Source organism: Rhinolophus sinicus, linkage group LG11 (assembly GCF_036562045.2).
Source record: "Rhinolophus sinicus isolate RSC01 linkage group LG11, ASM3656204v1, whole genome shotgun sequence".
NCBI classification, from domain to species: domain Eukaryota; kingdom Metazoa; phylum Chordata; class Mammalia; order Chiroptera; family Rhinolophidae; genus Rhinolophus; species Rhinolophus sinicus.
In genome coordinates this window covers 8,811,166-8,832,231 of record NC_133760.1, presented here as the reverse complement: position 1 = coordinate 8,832,231, position 21,066 = coordinate 8,811,166, and the positions used below count along the sequence as shown (strand labels likewise).

General features: G+C 55.3%; 1 protein-coding gene across 1 annotated transcript; it reads right to left on the bottom strand.

Moving 5' to 3' along the window:
• Positions 1–226: 226 nt before the first annotated feature.
• EXOC3L2 (exocyst complex component 3 like 2) lies at positions 227–20,759 on the bottom strand. The gene is made up of 12 exons (XM_019754797.2): positions 20,689–20,759; positions 16,368–16,907; positions 12,443–13,076; positions 10,696–10,807; positions 9,631–9,732; positions 9,429–9,529; positions 9,108–9,218; positions 7,546–7,681; positions 4,384–4,506; positions 3,828–3,983; positions 2,953–3,074; positions 227–873 (listed from the first exon to the last, which is right to left on the bottom strand). Exons 2-12 carry the CDS (start codon positions 16,888–16,890, stop codon positions 585–587), a joined length of 2,409 nt encoding a protein of 802 aa, XP_019610356.2. The 5' UTR covers positions 16,891–16,907; positions 20,689–20,759; the 3' UTR covers positions 227–584.
• Between the last annotated feature and the right edge of the window lie 307 nt (positions 20,760–21,066).

Sequence of the window (21,066 nt, the reverse complement as noted above, 5' to 3'; positions counted from 1 at the left end):
CCAAGGGTTGGCCACGGAGATATGCAGCCTGCCAGTGGACCCTACCTGAGCACCTGGGTGCAAAGAAGGTGGCCTGGCTATTCCTGGCTCGCAGGGCCTCCCTTGGTCTCCACTGCACTGCCCAAGAGTTGGACCTTAGCCCGGCCTTGGGCGTGTGAGAAGCCCTTGGCCCTGGGCCCTGCCCCTGGTCCTTCCTCCCCCCACACACTGGGGACTCAGCCCTTCCTTGTGTTAAATAGAAACCTCTTTATTCTAAGTATCGTACATTCCTTAATACATTGGACTGGAGCCAGACCTTGAGGTGAGGGGAAAGGGGGGGCCTGGGATATTTGTGTAGAGCCTTTGCAACGCCACCCGCCACACATTGGGCTGAGGAGGTGGTGCTGGGAATGAGTCTCCTGGCCTTGGGAAAGTCCTTGCTCCCTCTTGCCCTCATTTCTCTCCTGTACAGGGAGTTTGCGGGTGGGTGAGAAGACCTCTGAGGACCTCTCCCTCCCAGGGGCTCTGTGGTCCCAGGCAAGGAGTCCGGAGGACTGTGTCAGCAGCAAAGATGGGGAGCACTGAGGCGGAGGGCTGGGAGAGTCTCAGCGTTGAGCCCTACGCCGGGATGGAGACAGAGGCCGAAGCCGGGGCAGATGGGCCAAACTGGGCCTGGCCAGCCGGGAGAGGGAGAGGTGGCCCGGGAAGAGAGGGAGGCCGAGGCAGAAAGATGGGCGGGGCACGGGGATGTCTGCGAAGAAGGCACGGTTGCGAGGGGGGGACAGGGCTCCCCCCTCAGACAGTTCCAGGTCTCGGGCCACAGCCAGGATTTCATGGCGGGCGGCTGTGTTGTGCAGGCCCCGGATGTCAAGGAGAGCGGCTACATGCTTCCGCCTGGGGGTAGAAGAAGGGACAGGTGCATGGGGGTTCTGGGCTCCAGGTGCACACCCCGCCCACCTGTGGATCCCACCTGACCAGCTCCATGTCAGAACTGTCTTAGCTCTGGAACCCCTCCAGATTCCCCCTCCACACCAGTCCCACAGATTCCTCTCTGTTCCCCAGACCCCCACCCGCTCCCCCCAAGCCAGCCTCCTTCCAGACCATCACTTCCAACCATTCCCAAATCCTCCCACTCACAAGGATTCCAGAACCCTCGCCTCCAAACCCAGCACAAGAATCTTCCTTTCCACCCCGGTCTCAGCTCCTGATTAAAATAACCTTTCATTTTCAGCCCCAACTTAGCTGAGACAGCCTAAACATTTCCCTTCTGGCGCCCTCACACCTGTTTAAGCTCTGGCATCTACAGCAGCACTGAACTGCATCTTCACCCTCATCTCAAACAGCCACACGTCATCACTCAAATGTGGTGCCCACCCACATCCCCAACCTAACCCTCACCTCACTTCAAGGCCTGGTCTGGAAGTTTCTCAACAGTTCCAGAGCCCTCAGCCAAAGCTCAACTCAAAATCTCTCAAACCCATTCTGGAATCTTCATCTCCAATTCCAACCTTAGAATCCTCATTCATTTCACCCCCCAACCCATTCCCAGAATTGTGCTCAACCAAAACTTTATTCCAGAACTGAAATTTACTTTGGGGACCCTCATTCTCAATTCAGACCCAACTCTATCCTACAGCCCTTGTCCCTAAATCTGACACAATGGAAACCCCCACCTCAGTTCCCGATCGCAGATCCAAAACTCTACTCCAGAGCCACCAACATATTTCAACTCAAGATCCTGAATCCAACATTCATTTCCAGAACTTTCCTTTCAGAACTCTGGGGCCTTCACTACTCCCTTCAACCCAGCTCAGTGTCTACACCGCCCCACATCCCAGGTTTGGAATCTCCACAGCTCCAAAACACTCACCTAAAATGAGGCTCAAGAACCTTCTAACTCAAGTGAACAGCCCCCAAACTCAGCTTTGGAACTCTCCTTCCAGCCCAGCTTGAGACCTCTCAAACCGAGATTCATATTCAAGTTCAGAAACCCCAATCCAGTAAGAATGCTGGGTCCCCCACCCTGATGGGACTCCAGGGCTCTGTGCCTTCCCAAGGACGTGAGCGCCGCACCCCAGAACCAGAACTATCCATCCTGAATCAGTTCTGGAACCCTCACCCTCAACCCTGGAACCTAAACCCCACCAATGCTTTGTTTCTCTGGGGACAGAATGTCTGCCTGCCCGAATAGCACCTTGGTACTGCTACCACTGCCACCACTGCCACCAGCATCCCACATTTACAGGGGGCAGTGTGGTGTGGTGGTGAGGTGTGCTAGCTTTAGACAGCCTTCTGCCTGGGTTCAAGTCTCAGCTTTGCTACTTGCTGGCTGTGATATTTGGGGTAAGCTACTTAGTTTCTGCCCGCCTCAGGTGGTGCCAAGCACTTAGAACAGTGCCGCCCTTCTCTTACAGAGTGGGTGTGTGAGATGCTTTCTTAGGTCTGGCATAAGGACTCAGAAAGTAAGAGCTGATATCGCTGCTGCTGTCACAATTGAGCGGGATGACGACGATTTCATAATCCTATGAAAAGAGTACTGTTATCCCCGTGAAACAGATGAGAAAACGAAGGTCAGAGAGGACCACAGAGAAAGGAAATGGTCCACCAGGATCTGAATGGTGCCTGCCGCTGTGGCAATGCGTGTGCGCCCGTGTGCCGGTGCGTGTCCCCGTGTCCCCCGCGGTTCCCCTGTTGGGCCGGCCCTTCCTGCCGCCAGGCGGCCCCGCGCCCCCCTGCCCTGCGCTTCCTGTGCTTGCTTGTTTGTTTTCGAGCCCTGGTGGCGGCGGCAGCGACGGTGACGGCGGCAGGCGAAGGAGGGAAATCGTATTAATAATGCCCTGGGTCCAGCAGGAAACGGCCGTCAGACACGCTCGCCACCTCCCTCCCTCACCCCAGAGGCAGGAAATGCAGGGACGGATGCCAAGGCCCTCCGGAGACCTCGGCCTGGCAGCGAAGTGGGAAGGGGACACTCACCTGATGTCTGGATAGTCTCGCACCAGCACCCCCACCTCCACCTGGATGCTGGGAGTGTCTTCCAGCTGGAGGACTTCGGCCAAATGGGGCACTACGGCATCCAGCCACGAGGCCCGGGACTCCTGCAGGAGAAGGCCCAGGGCTCACACTCTTCCCAACGCCCCCTCCGCGAACCACACCCTCTCAAGGCCCAGCCCCTCCTGGCCTCAGTTTCCTCATCTATAAAACGGGGCAGAGGACAGACTGTGATCACAAGTTCTCTGGAACATTTGGAAATTTGAATAAAAATGCATAATAGAAGCTACTCCCAGTTTTGCAGTTAATTTGGAGCACCCCGTAGAACCTCGTCCAAGTTTGCAGACTTTGGGGGGAAACTGGATACCTGTACAAGTGATCACTGCCTTCTCAATAAAATCCCCCCCCCCCAAATTTCCAAAGACTCCCGATTAGAAACTTCTGGAATCAAGTCTGATAAGGCCCTTTGCGTACTGCTGATGACAACTGGGTACAAATAAATGTTGGTGGTTTTAAATTCTTGAATTTGGGAACGCTAAGATTCTGAGTTTCTGTTGCATTTATTTGGCTTCCACCTGTGCTCAGAATAATAGCTGATGTTTGTAGTGTCATCTCTGTGTCTGGTAGGGTTCTAAGCACATAACTGATCTCAGCCCCCAACGATGCTTAGGGACCATAATTCTACTCATTTGCGCGCAGAGGCCAGCCGTCGCCGGGTTTTGCACTCACAGAGGGCAAGGCCTGGCGTGTTATGGGTTGCTATGGACGCAAAGTTGAGTGAGAGTCTTATTCTAAGCCCCGGTCTTGGCTGTCGGTCCTTGGTTTCGGACTGCCGCCCCCACCCCCACAGCCACACTGACCAGCCGCCTGAACAGCCTCTGGAGCTGTGCCGCGTCCTCCCGGAGTCTCCCGGCCACGCGGCTGCGGGTCCGCGCCGAGCGGCAGCGCAGGCGCCCGCGGAGCAGGGGCCGCACGTACTCCACTAGCGCCCTCCGGTGCAGCTCCGCTACCAGCGCCTAGGAACCGGGGGAGACACGAGAGCGTGTGAGCCGCCGGTGACCCCCCTTGCTGCTCCCCACTCCGGGCGCCCAACGGGAACCCCTGCCCAGCGTACAGAACGCCAGTCCGCCTCCCCGCGCCCAACTCCCGAGGGTGACCCCGGTCCTGTCTGATGATACCCTCCTCTTCCCCTAAACAACTCGCAGACACCCCCTATCGGCTCCAAAGGGTGGCCCATCCCAGCCCTCTCCCCATTCTCCGGAGTTTCACCTCGCCCTATGCCCCAGTACTCACGGGCACCGCTCCCCGCAGACCCCAGGCAGAGCGCCACCTATCTCACCCCGAAAGGGCTGCTCCCCGCCTTGAAGGGGTCTCCCCAGCACCCTCCTTCCCTCTCCTCCCCCCAAGTGGCCGCACCTGGTAAGGCTCATCCTGCATCCTGCGCAGGGTCAGGGCCTGCGCGCCCAGCGTGCCCACGATGCCGTCCAGGGCCTCGGGGCTGCTCAGCCACTTCCTGCGCATCAGCTTGTTGAAGTGCGGCTGGGAGAGACACAGTGGGGGGGGTGGGTGTCACAGCTCCCCTTCCCGCCACCCTCTTTCTTCATTTACCAGTTCAACATACCATGTCCTCAAACCCTGCTTGGAGCTGAACCACGGCCGTGTGGTGCTGGGGACAGAGCAGTGACCGAGACAGCCTCAGCTCTGCCCTCCTAGGGATTAGAGTCCAGAGGGAACGACAGACACATCCCCAGACAGTAACCATCCAGGGCTGGGATGGGGGAGCCCAGGCAGGGGTTTAGGAAGCCCAGAGGGATGCCTGAGTCAGCATAGAGTCAAGGAGGACCTCTTGGAGGAGGGGACACCTAAGCTGAGGCCCTGGGTGAATGGTCACTGTTAGCCAGGTAGTGGGTGGGAGAGAGAGTGGCTCAATCAGAAGGAAGTGTGAAGTAGACTCAGATTTCAGAAAGGCTTGCCAGTCGTAGGAAGACCAGAAAGGTCAATTTGCAGGGCCCAATGCAAATGAAAATGGGAGACCCTTGTTCAACAATTAAGAACTTCAAGACAGAGACAGTAGAGAATTAAACGAAGCTCAGGCCCTTCTAAGCAAAGGGAGCCCTGTGTGACTGCCTCCTTCTGTGCATCCCTGAAGCTGGAACCAGTGATGGGGCAGAGGAGGGATTAGGTTGGTCAGATGGTGGGGGCTGGAGCATGCAGGGGTCCTCTGGGCTGTGTGAGGAGCCCCCCCTTTCTCATGCTGGCACTGCGGAGCCATGGCAAGTTCTGAACAGGAGAGGGAAAGGGTCAGGTTTGTGCTTTACCAAGATCTATGGGAGGCGGCAAGACTAAGGCAGAAATGAGGGTGGGGAGGTGGGAATGAGGGTAAAGCGGGGACCAAAGCAGTCAGAGGAGGTGAGGAGGTGAGGGGGGAGAAAGGAGAACCCAGGTGGTAGATTCACAGGACTAGTAGTAACCTGCTGGGGGGAGGGGAGGGAGGCCTCTGGACAAAATACTGGAGGTGGGAAGGGCAGTGGGTCTGTCCTTGAGACGGAGGCTGTGGGGAGCAAAGGGGACACGCTGCGGTCTGGGTGGATACCAGGAGGGTGAGGTGTCGGGAGACCTCCAGGGTTGGTGCCCGCGGGATTCTGGAGCAGGTCCCTGTTCCACTCAGCCCAGCACCCCCATCCCGCTCTCTAATCCAGACAGTAGCCCAGTTTGCTGAACCTACAAAAATGGGGCCTGTGGGCTCTTGTTGAAAAGCGAGGGGGAATTAAATGAGCTGATGTCCCTGGTACAGTGCCTGGCTCAGGACACGTTACTGTTGCTATAAAGTCTACATGTATGAAGACAACGATGGCCAATACCCGCGGGCCAGGGCCGGAGCTAAGCCCTTTATGGCCACCATCCCATTGCTTCCTCACTGCCACCTGAGAAACCTGGAAGTCCTCTGTTGAAATGGAGGCCCCAAGAGGATAAGCAATATGCCCAAGTCCCCCTACCTGGAAGCCGGGCCTGAAACACAGATTGTACCCCACCTCCGGGCACCCCCACACTCCCCCTCACCGACTCACTTTCGTTCACATACTTGTCCATTTAGTCACGCAATAAACACTTTCTGAGCCCTTCCTGTGGGCCCAGCCCTAGGTGGGTCACTGGGGACACATGAGAGAACCCTTGGGGACACAGCGCAGAATAAAACAAACAAATGCTGGATAATCATACACAGGTCAGAGGACTCTGAATGCCAAGGTGATATTTGATGACATTAGGGAAGTTTTGCTCCATGCGTCAGGTATGAAAACGGCATTGTCGTCATGTTTGTTTAAAAAGGATTCCTGAGCTTTTAGAGATACGGGTTGAAGGGTTGATGGACGGTGTTAGGATACAAAGGACCTGCTTTAAAAGAATCCAGTGGGCAGGAGAAATGGGGGGAGAGATGAGACAAGATCAGAGTGAAGCTGATAGTTGCTGGGCGTGGGTGATGGGTCCCCAAGTGGTTGTTCTGTCATTCTGTCTACTTTTGTATATGTTTGAAATTTTCCATAGAAGCCACTATTTTAGAAACTTTCCAACAAATCCTTGCCCTTCGGGAGCTAACATTCCAGTGGGAGAAGACAAACAAAGCAAAGGATATAGCATGGCAGGTGACAGTAAGTGCTTTGGTGACAAATAGAGCAGGGAGTGAGGAAGGGAGTCTCGGGATGTCTATTCTATTTATTTATTTATTTATTTATTTATTTATTTATTTATTTTCTCTGTTTTTCTTTTGTGTGCTTCAGGGTGTCTATTTTAAATAGGGCAATCAGGAGAGGTCCCACTGAGAAGGTGACATCTGACTCAAGACTTCAGAGGTGAGAGAGGGAGTTATGTGGCTCCTGGAAGGAAGAGTGGCCCAGGCGGAGGCAACAGCAGGTGTAAAGGTACTGAGGCTGGAACGTCTGTCATGTTCAGGAGCAGAAGGGGGGGCGGTGTGGCTGGAGTGGAGTTACGTGAGGGGGAAAGTGGAAGATGAGGTCAGAGAGGGAAGAGGCGGACTGCACAGGGCCTTGGAGGCCATGGCAAGCACTTGGGCTTTCGCCCGGAGTGAGCTGGGAGCCATGGAGGGTTCTGAGCAGAAGCGAGACACGAGCTGATGTACAGCCTGGATGGAGCATGCATTAAAACCACTCAACTGCACAGCTGTCATCTCAGTCCCCATTCCCCCCCCCCACCCTGCCCACACTCTCATCCACGTCTGAACCCAGCTCCATCCAGGCATGCACAAGAGCCCAGAGAAGGACGAATGGGGCCCTAGGGTCTCAGAGGGGCTGGGCAGGGATTTGGGGGACCTCAGAGGGGAGGGACTCTACCCAATCCCTAAGGCCCCTCCTGCTGGTGGCTCTCTGTCCTTCCCTGGACCATATCCTCCCACCTCTTCCTTCCTGTATCCCTCTCTGCCGCCCCAAATGGCCCAGACATGGCCATCACCCCCTACCCCCGCCTGCTTCCCAAACACTGAGTCATGGGCTGAAAGGAACTGAAGGATGGGGGGGTACACTCCTCTATCTGGCACAGGCCCCACCAGCCCCCTGCCTCACTCACCTGCAGCTCCTGGAACAGGAGGTCGGCCAGGACACGGTGGCAGAGCCGGGTCACACGGTCCAGAGCACTGGCTGCTGCTTCCCGAGCCGGCTCACTTTCAGGGGGCCCCACTCGGGCCAGGCGTTCTGCCAGAGCCCTGTGGGGATTAGTGGAGTCAAAAGTCAAGTAGCCCCAACATTCAGCCCAACTGCCTGGACCTGCCTTAGATGGACCCTGTTTTATGGGACACAGGGATGACAGGTCAGATGGGGTGCTGGGAAAAGTCAGGGGCTCTGGGGAGGTTCTGGAGGCTGAGAAATATCAGGGGATATCTGGGAGACTGCAGAATTTGGGGTCTCTGGGGAATGTCTAGGGGCCTACAGGGTGTTGTGGGATGGAACACCCTGTTCCTCTGGGTGAGAGTGGAGAGGTCTCCATTCTCAAAGTCTGTGATTCTAAATGTCTATACAGTGGTACCTCGGTTTTCAAATGTAATCCGTTCCGGAAGACCGTTCGAGTTCTGAAATGTTCGAAAACAGCCCACAACTAGGCCTCAGGATCTTGCACTCAGCGGAAGCTGCGTGACATGTTCAACTTCCGAGGAGCGTTCGAAACCGAAGCATTTACTTCTAGGTTTACAGCGTTCGTAAACCGAAATGTTCTTCAACGAAGACGTTCGAAAACCGAGGTACCACTGTAATTCTAAAATTCTACCCTTCTTGTTTTCTGTCATTGTAACGGTCGATGACCCTCCATCACTGAAAGGAATGTATCCCTGAGTCCCCGTGTTTATAGGAGTTGACCGATGTGCCAGGTTTTTCTCTGCAAAAGAGTGGAGCCAACTCTCCATCCTTTGGGGACAGAAGAAATAGATGATGGTACATCCAAGCAGTGGAACACAGTTCAGATATGAGAAAGGAATGTGGGAATTCTTCGTGGGTTAACAGAAAGATCTCGAAGCTGTTAAAGGGACAGAGTGTGTGCCATATTCTACCATTTGTATTTTTTTAAACAAGGAAAAGGAGTAATACGTATGCATATATTTAAATGTATTTACTTATATGTGCATTAAATATATGTATTCTGTGTATAAGATATGCGTATATCTACATATGCATGAAGTGGGCACAGTATATATGCCTATCTACACTTATTATGTATACATATTTACTGGTGAGTGTTTCAAATATCCCTGCAAAGGAATGGGAGACACTAACAATAACCGGCTGCCTCTAAGTGGGGGTCGGGGGAGGAATGTGGTGGGCGTGAGACTTTTCACTGTTTTAAGTTAATGAAAAAGAAAAGTAAGATTAAAAGGTTAAAAAAAAATAATTCTTAGAGCGTGTGTCTGGCTTCCAGGCTGCGGAAATTCTCACACCCGAGCGTTCTGATGAGTCCATCCTTCCAGTGCTCGGTGATGCTGTGGCTTTTTCTAAAAGTCCCAGGTTTTAGGCTACGAAGGTCCCATGTACCTACCTGCCTTTGGAGGCCAGCTCTGTGATCCCCACCCAGGATCCAGGCACCTCAGTTCAGCTGGTCCCCTGGGACTGGCCCTCTCCCCCATGCACTGTGGGTGCTCTCACCTCAGGGGGGGCCCGCAATTGACCAGGGTGATGGTCCTGCTGACATAGGTGTCGGATAGCAGCTCCCGGACTCCTGTGTTTTCATGGAATCGCTCCACACGCTGCTGGAAGCTAGTGGGAGGAGGAGGGGGAGGGCGGCACAAAGGTCCCTTGCTGGGCACTTAGCCCTGCAAAGCCTGCGTTCCCCACTGCCCGCTGCCCATCCTGCCTTGATTTTTCCTTTCATCTCTCCTCTGTTGGATCCTGGGTCCTGAAGCTCACCTCCCCACTGCAGCGCCCCCCTCCCCCCCCCAATGCCCGACCTACCCCCAGCCACCATACCTCTGCAGGAACTCCGCCAGCGCCCCCAGGCAGCAGTAAGCCATCCGCTCCCCAAACTCCCGGCTGATGCGGGGCGCTCGCTCTGTGTGCTCTTCCAGCAGCTGCATGGTCCAAGGGGATGAGAAGGGATGAAGAGGGGGTGAGCCCCCACTTTCCCACCCAGCACTGTCCAGCCGATCCTCCTCCACCTTCCCGCTCCTACCTCACACACGTCCTGTGCCAGGCTGCTGGGCCAGTCCTCTGTGCTCCCCCAATGCTCCTCGTCCTCCTGCAGAGCCCGGAGCAGGGCTGCCCGAGTCTGAGCCTGGCGTGGGTGGTGGGCGGAGAAGCAGGAGTTGGGGTCACCTGGGAGCCTCTCCCTCTCTTTCTCTCCATGATCCCCACACCTTAGCCCCAAGTAGGTCTGGAGTCTACCAGTGAGCTCGTCAAGTTTATACTGGGGAGGAAGGCTAGACCAGTAAACATCCGAGCCTTTTCCATTGCTAAGTCTGTGATTTGGAGCTCGATATTAAGTGTCTGTGGTCTGAACCTTCCTCATTCTACTACCCAGAAGGTTTAAGGGTCAATGCTCATTATTTGATGGCCCTAAGACTCGGCTCTCAGGTTCTACAAAGCAAATCATTCAAGATTGTCAGATTCCAGGATTCAAAAATTCCCAGGGTCTGGGATTCTAAGGTTAACACATCTCTGATTTTCTGGCCCGATGTTGTCTTCAACTCAGTGAGTCTGAGAATCTAGATATGTTGAAGTCTAAGATTCTAGACTCTCAAGTTGCAAAAATGCTGATTTCTGTGGCTGCAGCAGGACCTACATTCAGGCAGGAAACCCCGGTGACCGGGCTAGGTGCTTACGGTTGGGCCATTCTGCTGAGTGGTGCCAGTCCCAGCCAGTTATTAACCATGTTTAGGACCAGCCGTGCTTATATACAAGGATGCTTGGATGCCTCCTTCTCTGAGTCTCTGGGTCTGTGAGCTGAGGTTCTGTGACAACTTTCTTTTGCTCTGAGTTTTGAATGTTCAAATGTACTGACCCTTTACTGAGTGTCTCTATGCCCAGCTGGGTGCTTTGCAGCACTGAACGACTGAATGTAAGACAGAAGTGATCAGTATGGGCTTACACGCCTATGTCTTTTGGACAGAACTCAGAAGTCCACAACGGGGAAAGGGAGATGGAGACAGCAAAAGGGGGAGCGGAGGGACCCCCAAGCTCAGTGTCTGCAGAGTGCCTCCCCCGCCCTCCCAAATCCCCAAGGCCAAGTCTCAGGTACCTTGACGTCTGTGACACATTCATCCTCCAAGCCCCGCACGGTGCCAGGCGACAGAAGGGACCCCAGCTCCCCGTTCTCTAGGGCGACCACATCCACCAACCCTAGGACCTCTCTGGGGGTGGAAGGTAAGACAGGGAGGGAGGTCTGTGAGAGGTGGGACTGGACAACTAAACTCTTCCCATCTCCAGCCCTTCACACCAGTGTGTGACCCTGGGCCACTCCCTTCCTCTCTTGGGGCCAGCTTTGCTCATCCCTCAAAGGAAGTCTCTGAAATTGTGGCTCCCCTGGCCCCAGCTCTCTGAGTCAGCTGCCTGATGGATGGTGTCCGGGCAAGACTTGTAGGGGTGAAGTCCAGGCTTGATGAACTGTGGGCACGCAAGGTCTCACCCATGATCGGCTTCACCAGACAGAAGCTCCCTTCCACCTCCTCTCCTAGTCCCTACTGCGTCTGCTGGCCCTGGAGGCTTCTCCAGTCCAGCCCTCACTCCCCACTTTTATACACCTGCATGCCCCAGCCTGTGCAGTTCTCTCTCTCTCTCTCTCTCTCTCTCTCTCTCTCTCTCTCTCTCTCACACACACACACACACACACACCAGACTTTTGCTCATGACATCTTCTCAGCCATAAGCACAGCCTCTCTACGAATTGGACTTAACTCATGTCCCACCATTCCAGGAAGATTTCCAGACTCCCTTTCCTGCTGCCATCTCCCAGGAATGATGGTGTGAAAGTGTCGTTAACATATATTTCCAAGTGGGACCTCAGGGGTCACTACTGTTGGTAGCTGTAGCCCTCCCATTCTTCTAGGGACAGCATCCTGATTTTGTTTGAGGAACCACCCAGCCCCTTCACTCTCCAATGTGTGGTTTGGGTGCGGCCAACTCCCTTTTTCCTGGAGTGCGTAGGTCACAGTCATGGCTAATCACCGTATTCCATCTCCCAGCCACAAGAAGAGGTATGTTTTAGGATTCAAAAGCTTGATGGTTATCAGATTCCAGGACTGGGAGCGGCAATGGTGCTGAGGTTTTAGATGCTAAGATTACAGAATTCAAGGGGCCAACAAGCCTGGAAGGATGAGTGGCGTCAAGGGTGTACGATCCAAAGAGGGGAGGGGCTAAGGTTCAGGGTTTGAAGGCTCACTGGTGCTAAGATTCTAGTTTTGGAAGCATCATCAATCCTGAAGTTCTAAGATTGGAAGAGTCAACAATGCTAATGCCCTAGGATCTAAAGAAAGAGCAGTGTCAGGGGTCTAGGATTCTAAGGTGGACAGTGCCAAGATTTTAAGACAAGAAGGGTGAGCAGTGAGTGCTAAGATTGTAGGATTGGAAGGGTCAATGGTGGATGTTGCTAAAATTCTAGGTGTGTAACTGTCCACCACGTGAAGATTCTAGGATTGGAAGGGTGGACAGTGTGGAAGTTCTGGGACTAGAAGGATGGATTCAAGGAGTGTCGGTGGCCGTGATGCAAAGGTTCTAGGTTTGGAAAAATCAGCGGAGCTAAGATTCTAAGACTGGAAGGTGCTAAGCTTTCAGAACTGGAAGGATGGATGTGCATGAAGGGTGGACGGCGCTATGATTCTAGTATTGTAAATGGCACCGGGGGTCATCGGTGTTAACGTTCTAGAATCCAAGGTCGGCTGTTCCAAGGTCCTTGGGATCTGGAGGCCCTGGCTGGGGGTGGGGGCCGGGAAAGGGTTCCACGCGACCTTGTGTAATCCGTGGTGCGGTGTGCGGCGGCCCCCTCTCACCTGGGGTACACCTGGTTGTGCCAGTACAGCAGCGCGTAGCGGTCGGCCAGCGGCAGCCTCCGGCGGGCGGCGGCCCCCAGCCACTCGGCCAGCGCGCCGTGGTAGCCGCGCAGGTAGACGCCGAAGGCGCCCAGGCCGGCCGGGTAGGCGGGTGCCAGGCGGCCCCGCACCACGCCCATATCCTCCAGCAGCCGCGCCCGCAGCGCCTCCAGCTGCCCCGCCAGGCCGCCGGGCGCTCCGGGTGCCGCGGCCTCCAGGCGCTCCCGCGCAGCGCGCGCCACCGCCTCTGCCCAGTGGGCACGCAGCCTGCGGGCTGCCCCCGGTCCCCGGCGCCCGTCGGCAGCCTCCTCCTGCACCAGCACCTGGCCCAGCTGCGCCACGGCGCCCGCCCCAGCGCCGGCGCCCAGCCCGGGGCCCGCCAGCGTCTCGCGCACCAGCGCCCACAGCTCGCGCTGCAGGGCCTCGTACAGCAGCGCCACGTCTCGCGCCCGGCGGCCCCCGCCTGCGCCCTCAGCCTTGGGCGGCCCAGGCGCGCCGCCCCCCGACGACGCCAGCTCCTCGGCCTCCAGCTCCAAGATGTGTTCGTCTGCTCGCGCGAGCTCACGCTGCTGGATCAAACTCAGGATTTCCAGCACTGTGGGTGCAAAGCGGGAGTCAGGGGGAGGAAAACAGGCGGGGGGGGGGGCGGGAAGTAGGGGAACCGGAGAGAGGAGGGGAGGGGGAAGGTGTGCTGTAGAGAGAGGCGTCAGGGGCGGTTCCGGAGAAGCGGGAAAAGAGAAGGGTGTCGGAGGAGAGGTGTGGGGACCAGGGGGAGGGAGGAGATGGGGAGGGGAAATTTAGGGCTGGTGGGAGGGGGGCAGAAGTAGAGCAGGAGGTCAAGGGAGGGGGGAAGGGGAGAAGTGAAAGGGGTGCAAGGGGTCAGGGTTTGGGGAGGGGAGGATGGGGGCGAGGGGCTGGATGAGAGGGCAAGGGCCAGGGCCAGCACGGCAGGGAGGGGTCGGGGACGTTAGGGAAGGGAAGAGAGGGCTTGGCCATGGCAGCCAGCGTCCGCATGTGGGAAGTAGGTTAAAGGACTAGATAGAGGGTGTCACATTAGTAAGAGGATTGGAGGGGGGAGTCAGAGGAAGTGCGGGACGAGGGGTGAGAAAGACAGGAGAAGGTTAGGGGACGGGGTCAGGGGTCAGGGCAAGAGAGAAGGCACCAAGGGGTGGACTAAGGGTTGGGGACATAAGAGGAGTTAGGATAGAAAAAAGTGTATCTGGGCCAGAGAAAGGGGTCAGAGAAGGGGGGACGGGTTGTAGACATGGAGGGGATAGAGAAGTGGGAGGGCTGAGGGAGAACAGTCCCAGCCAGGTAAGGAGAGAGGGATGGAGAGAGCTGGTGGACCAGTGGGCAGGGCAGAAGCTTGGACAAGGGGAGAGGATAGCAAGACCAGAGATGGGTCTTTGGTGGGTGGGGACAGCTATTGGGGGTGATGAGTTCAGACTCCCCAAAGAGAGGGGAGCCTTGGGCTGAGAGGCCTCTGAGTGAAGGAGGGGGGGTGCCAGTGGCCCAGGGTTACCCCCGACATCTCCACCCCCCTCCACTTCCTCCCTGGCAGAGAAACTATTTCCTGGCCAGGGCTATTTCTGCCCATCCGTTTCCAGAAGGCGGGGGCTCCAGTCACCCCCTTCTCACCTCCCTGCAGTGCCCTCCCAGTCCCCAGGGAGCAGGGGCTGAAATAGCCTCTGGTCAGGATGTGGAGGGCATCAGAGGACGCACAAACGGCTCTCCTGAGGTCCCCAGCACGGGGACAGCATGGGCTGTCCATGGGGGGAGGGCTAGGAGCTGGGATGGGGACTGGGGATGGGATTGAATGAAGGTGGGGACTGGGACAGGGTCGGGGATTCAGAGGGAGATGAGGATGAGGTGAAGGTAGGCGTTGGGAGGAGGGAGGTTCGGGTTAGGGTGAAGTCGGGGTTGAAATCAGTACAGGGGGTGGGAAAGGAATTGAGAATGACGTCTGGCGTTTGGGGTAGGAATGGGGTTAGAGACATGGGTGGAGGTGAGTTTAGGTGAGAGTTGAGGATGGGTAAAGACAGAGGGGCATGAGTGTGAAGATGAGGTTTGGACGTGAGCTGGGGTTATGACTGTGGATGGAGTAGAAGAGGGAGGTTGAAAAGGGGGGTTAGGATTGGGACTCGGGATGGGAGTGGAGATGGGATTAAGAATGGAGGGGCGGCCGGAGGCTCAGTGGGTTAGAGCACGAGCTCTGAACAACAGGGCTGCCAGTTCAATTCCCGCATGGGACGGTGGGCTGCGCCCCCTGCAACTAAAGACTGAAAACGGCAACTGGACTTGGAGCTGAGCTGCGCCCTCCACAACTGGATTGAAGGACAACGACTTGGGGCTGATGGGCCCTGGAGAAACACACTGTTCCCTAATATTCCCCAATTAAAAAAAATTAAAGATTTGTACCTGATTTATTAAAAAAAAAAAAGAATGAAGGAGGAGGTTGAGTTTGAGGTTGGGTTTGAAATTGGGGGCTGGGGAGGGGCATCTAAAGACTAGCATCAAATGAGGAAGTTGGGGAGGGGGGTGAAGAGGAGAAAAATGGGCTACGCAAGAGGGCTGGACCGATTGGCAGTTGTCATGGTGATGGGCAGAGTGAAGAGGTTAAAAATGGCCTTTGGAGAAAGGAATAGTTTGAGGACAAGCATATGATGCGTCTCAAGGTGGACGTTGCTGCTGGGGTTGGAATAAGTATGGGGTAGAAACCAAAAAGTCATTGAGGAAGGCACTGGGGTTTGGGGTGGGATTGGGGTTGAGGATACAGATGGTGGTGTTATGAGTTAAATTGTCCCCCCCCCCATCCAAGATAATAGACTAGTGAAGTCCTAATTCCAGGACCTCAGAATATGGGACCTTATTTGGAAACAGGTCTTTACAGAGGTAATCAAGTTAAAAGGAGGCGGTAAGGTGAGCCCTACTCCAGTATGACTGGTGTCCTTATAACGAGGGGAAAGTTGGACACCAAGACAGACATGCACAGAGGAAGGTGGTGGGAAGAGTCACAGAGGGAACGCCATGTGAAGACAGAGGACCGGAGTGATGCAGCCACAAGCCCAGGGACATCAGATGGCCAGCAAAGCACCAGAAGCTGCAAGAGGCCGGGAAGGATTCCCCTACAGGTCTCCGAGGGGGCACTGTGACTTCAGACTTTTAGCCTCCAGACCGAGAGAAGAATACATTTCTGTAGTTGTAAGCCACCTAGCTTGTGGTACTTTATTACTACGGCCCCAGGAAACTAACACAGAGCGTGGTAGATATGGGGTGAGATAGCCAAAAGATGAAGGTAGATGTTGGGCACAGAGCTGAGTTTGAACATGAAGCTTGGACATGGGCTGAGTTGGGAATGAAGTTAAAGGTCAAAGCTGAGGCTGAGGGTTTAGGAGTGGGATAGAAGAGGAGAAGGGACTGAGGATGAAGGAGGAGGTTGAGGTGGGGCCAGGGTTGGGGCTGGGGATGGGATCCAGTGGTGCATGGAGGTTAGGGAGGGGCATAAGGTCAAGGTGAAATGTGGGTATTTTGAAAGGAGCCGGGATTGAGGTTGAATTTGAGAATAGGGAGGGAAAGAGGGTTGAATTTGGGGATAGGGCGGGGATTGGAGGAGGTGGGACCAAAGTTGGTGGTTCACTTGGCGCTGGACATGGGGTAAGGTTAAAGATAGCAGGTGGAGAGAAACAGACTGGGGGTGGGCATGGGGATGGGGAGCACGACAGACTGCCAGGGGACCAGCTGGCGTTGTCCCTGGAGACAGGCAGATACAAGTTGGAGATGGGGTCACAGGGGAGGCTGGGGTGGGGTTCAGTGTGAAGCCTGGGGACGGTCAGGGAGAGGGGTGGAATGGGCACTGTGATTCTCTCAGGCCTGGGCCTGGACTTACCTGACAATGGTTCCTTCATCTTTGGGGGCTCTGGGACCCTGGGTGGGGGCTCAGGAGCCGCCTCGCCTGCAGGTACCACTCTCTCGGCCAGTGACACTCGCCGGGGCTTGGGCCCGCGCCCCAGTCTCAGGAAGGCCAGTCTCCGGGCAGCCTCCCCAGTTGCCTCCTCATCGCCCTGGCCTCGGGTCCCCTGAAGCCTGCCCAGGAGGCCAAAATCTGCTGAGCTCCTGCGTATCCCTGGTGTCAGCACACGGCCCAGGAAAGAGCGGGGCTGCCCGTCACTGGGGCTGCCTGCTCGCCGGCCAGGGGTCCAGCCCAGCCGGAAGGACGCCAGGCCTGCCAGCTTCTCCAGAGTGGCACGTCGGCGATAAGATGTTCCATTGGGCAGGGTCCCTAGCTCCCCGGCCTCTTCTTCTTCCAGCCCTGGAATTTCCTCAAAGGGGTTCCTAGAGGACATCCGGGGCAGGGTCCCTGCCCGGGACACCTTAGAGTCTGCCACCCCTAGACTCTTTAGGATGGGCATTTTGACAGGCAGGGGACCTGGGGAAAAAATAATGGACCATCAGTGGTGTGAAGAGAATGGTAGTGTCAATGACAATGCCTGTGTGTCCCCAGCACTTTGGGGCATGTGTGCCAGGCACGGGGCTGGGCACTCACAATCCCAGGAGGTGATTATGCCCATTTTGCAGATGCGGAAACAGGCTCAGAAGGCCAACGTGGCTTGCCTAACATCCCAATGATTTGGGGACAAAGGCAGGCTTCACACCCAGACCTGTCTGATTTCAGAGCCTGGGCATCAACATTCAGACCCTCCCCTACAGTACTCCTGCCCTAGAGTATCATCTTAGTTGACCCTCCTCCATGAAGAAGCAGGCTCAGAGAAGGGAAGCGTCTCTGTCAAAGTGGCACAGCTGGCAAAGGGCAGAGACTACTTGGGACCCAAGTCCCCCAGACATTCAGGTCACACGGCTGGGACCTGTCGCCTCCCCTGTCCAGTCAGTAGGCCTGCCATCTCTGCCCATTCATTCCTTCAGCAAAACCTCACTGGGAAATACCCACAATAGGCAAATCTACACCGAGAGAGAGACTAGTGGTTGCCAGCGACCATTTAATGAACACAATTTCCTTGTAGGGTGATGGAAATGTTCTAGAACTAGGTAGACGTGATGATTGACAACATTCTGAATATACTAGATGCCGCTGAATTTTATACTTTAAACTAATTAATACGGTGAATTTTGTTATGTGCATTTTACCACAATCAGAAAAAAAACTTCCAGGGCAGCTGGTTGGCTCCGTGGTTAGAGCGCTGTGCTCATAACACCAAGGTCGCCGGTTCGATTCCCACATGGGCCAGTGAGCTGCACCCTCCACAACTAGACTGAAAACAACGGCTAGACTTGGAGCTAAACTGCACCTTCCACAACTAGATTGAGAAAAAAAATGACTTGACTTGGAGCTGATGGGTCCTGGAAAAACACATTGTTCCCCAATATTCCCTAATTTAAAAAAATAAATAAATAAATAAAAAGAAAAGAAAGAGAAAAGAAAAAAACCTTCCTAGGTATTTATTTGCCCTGGGCCTGACCCTGTGCAGGCACTGGGGACACAGCGGAGGCCAAGGCAGATCTAGTCCCTGCCCTCAAGGGGCTTGAAGCTTCCTGCCCATTCCATCTCCTCAGTCCTTCGTCTCCCTTCCTCTCCATGGCCCCTGCCCCAGTCCAAGCCCCTTCCCACTTGCCTGCCGCAGCCTCCTCCCTGGTCTCCAGTCTTGGTCCCTCCAGTTAACCTTTGAGGATCTGTTAAAGCACAAACCTGCCCTTCCCTTTCTGCTAACCTTCCATGTCTCCCCAGTGCCCTCAGGACAAAATTCAGGCCCCTCTCTTGGCAGCTGTGCACCTTGCCAGCGCTGTCCCACATTCTCTTCCTTACTCCAGATTCCTCTGCATGTCAGCATCTGTCGATCCTGCTACATGGAAACCTGTTCTTCACGTTCCATTTATTCTTTAGGACCCAACTCCAATGCCCCCTTCTCCAGGAAGCCCTCCCTGATGCCCAGACTGGGTCAGGTGCCCCCCTCAGAACTTCCCCTACCGTAGCCCTGCCCACTATGAGTTATCACTGTCTGAGAATGAGTCTCTGTCCCCCACTGGACTTTGAGCCTCCAGAGGGCAGGGTCAGGGCTGTCTCTGTCACCACTGTGTCTCCAGCTTCCAGGCCAGGCATTTAGGGAATGAATGGGTGATAAACAGGAAATGAAGGAAGGAGGTAAGGACTTCATTCCTTGTGGGGAAGAGGAATGATGAGTCAAGCTGGAGAGGTCAATAAGGAGCAGGCCACACAAGGCCCGAAGGCTGTGACGAGGGATTCTGGCTTTCTTCTGAAGGTGCTGGGGAGCCATGGGAGCGTGCTTTTTAAAATCACGAAATCATCCAAACATTCAGAAAAGTATAGAGAACAAACTCAATGACCAGCCCTGTGCCTACAATCCTAGCTGCATCTACCGCAAACTTTGAGTCTATTCAGGTTTTCTTAACAATCAAGCATTACAAAGGCACTGAAGCCCCCAACGCCCCTCCCTGCCCCCACTCACCCCAGCACTCTCCCAAGAAAAGCAGCATCCAGAATGTCCAAGCCAATCTACCCTATGCCCACGCAGACTTGTATTCAAAAATAGTATCTTGTTTTGCATGGTTTTAAACTTTCTATAAATGCTATCATTCTGTGTGAGTCCTGCAACTTCCTTTTTTTGGCTCCCTTATCCCTGCCTCACTCTGTGACTCTAGTTGATTTATTTTAAGTGCTGCATACTATTCCATTGTGTAACTATGACAAAACTGTGTAGTGTCAGATGTTCACATATTCTATTATTGCTGGACGCATACGTGGTTTTGAACCGGGACAGATTCTGAGCAGGCGAAGGACAGGGTCAGGACTGTGCATGTGGGGTGCATGGGAAGCCTGGGGGCAGGTTGATGCTGAAGGCGCCCTGAGTGGGTGGAGCCACGGCCTTTTCCTGGTGGGGAGCTCCCTTCTTTCCTTCCCAACTTCAGCCTCTAGACCTCAGCTGTTGTTTTCAAGTCTCCGGTTCCTAGAAACACCCTCCCAGACTATCTCCAGTCCTCAAAGTCCACTACCCCCCAGAGAGGCTGCCACCATGGCAATCTCTTGCCTGGAGCCCCTATGGCTGAACACAATCGATACCACCCCTCAAACATACACACTCTTCACACACTGATTTTTCCATCTTTCATTTTCCAAGCGGGTTTCAATGCACCTCATCCCCAAAATGGCTCCACCATCTCCCCAGAACTGGCTCCAACATCTCTCCCCCAACTGTACCTCCCCCTCAAAATGGAAGGCTCCAATTTCCCTCCAATTGAATTGAACACTGCCCAAGATAGACTTGACATTCCCCCACTGGCTCCCACATCCACGCCCAAACTGGATCCAATACCCCTAAACCAACATCCTCAGACCTGGCTGCAACGTTTCCCCAAAACCAGCTCCAACGTCTTTCCCCTTCCTGGCTCCAACAATCCCCTCTGCAAACTGGCTCCAACATCCTGCCCCCTCCAGTTCCCTCTGTGCCGCCCCAGTGCCAGGCCCCTGACTCACTTCCGAGGCATCCCCAAGCCCCCAGCCCCCCAGCTCCCACAGGATGTCTTGGCCACCAGAGCGTCCCTCTTTGGGCTCCTCCTCCTCTTCCTCACTGCCAGCCTTTCCCCAAAGGCCCAAACCCTCCGCTGGCTGCCTGACCTGTTGGCAGAAGTCTTCCCCTCCAGTCCCCGGTGCCCGTATGGAAGAACTCTTACAAACTGGGCGTCCAAGCCCGACCCCAGCCAATCCAGCCCAACCCGGCCTTGCCCCCAAACAACGTCACCAGTCCAGCCTGTTTCCAGTTTATCCACATCTTCACTCCCAACCCGGTTCCCATCCCCGTCTCCTGCTCCATCTCCATCCCAGCCCTTGTCCCCTCTCCCGTCTCCAAAACTCCATCGCTTGGGGATGGAGCAAAGCACTCAGCCCTCCCTGGCCTCAGTCTTCCTACCTGAAGTTGGAGGACGTCAGCCCCAACCAAACACATCTCATCTCTCTTCTCCCTTGGGGTTCCAAGCTCTCCACTCCTTGCAGCCTCTCTGGATCTCCAGAGTGCCCCCTGCACCCTCCTCCTGCTTCCATCTCTCCCTGCTCTCTTGCGGGCACCCTCCCAAGGTAAGGCCTCAGATTGTCTCTTTGCCCCCAGCCTCTCCTGGCTTCAGGGCACATGTTCTCTTCCCAACTCTGAGCAGTGCTGCTTTCTCTGCCCCAGCACACTCACCTCTGTTGCCAGTGTCTTCTCCCTCTGTGCCTGCTGCTGTCCTGTCCTGAGGCTACTTTGGCCAGGACTGCTGAGAGCTTGGATCTGAGGAGGGGGGGTTAGAGGAGGTCAATTTCCTGTCAGGAAACCCCTCCCTCTCTGGGGCCAGCAGCGGGAAGGACTCGTTATCTGTCTGCCCTTTTAGGCCAGGCTGTGGTTGGACTGGGAGGACGAGTCCGGCCCCCACCCTGACCCCCCACCCAGCCGGAATCAGACCCCCCCTGCCTGCTTTTCACGCCTCCCAAGGTGACAACACCATCCTGGGCACCTGGGGAGACACCCCCTGCTGGACACAGGCCCAAAGCTCTCTCTTGGTTCCCTGATCTAGGTGAAGACATG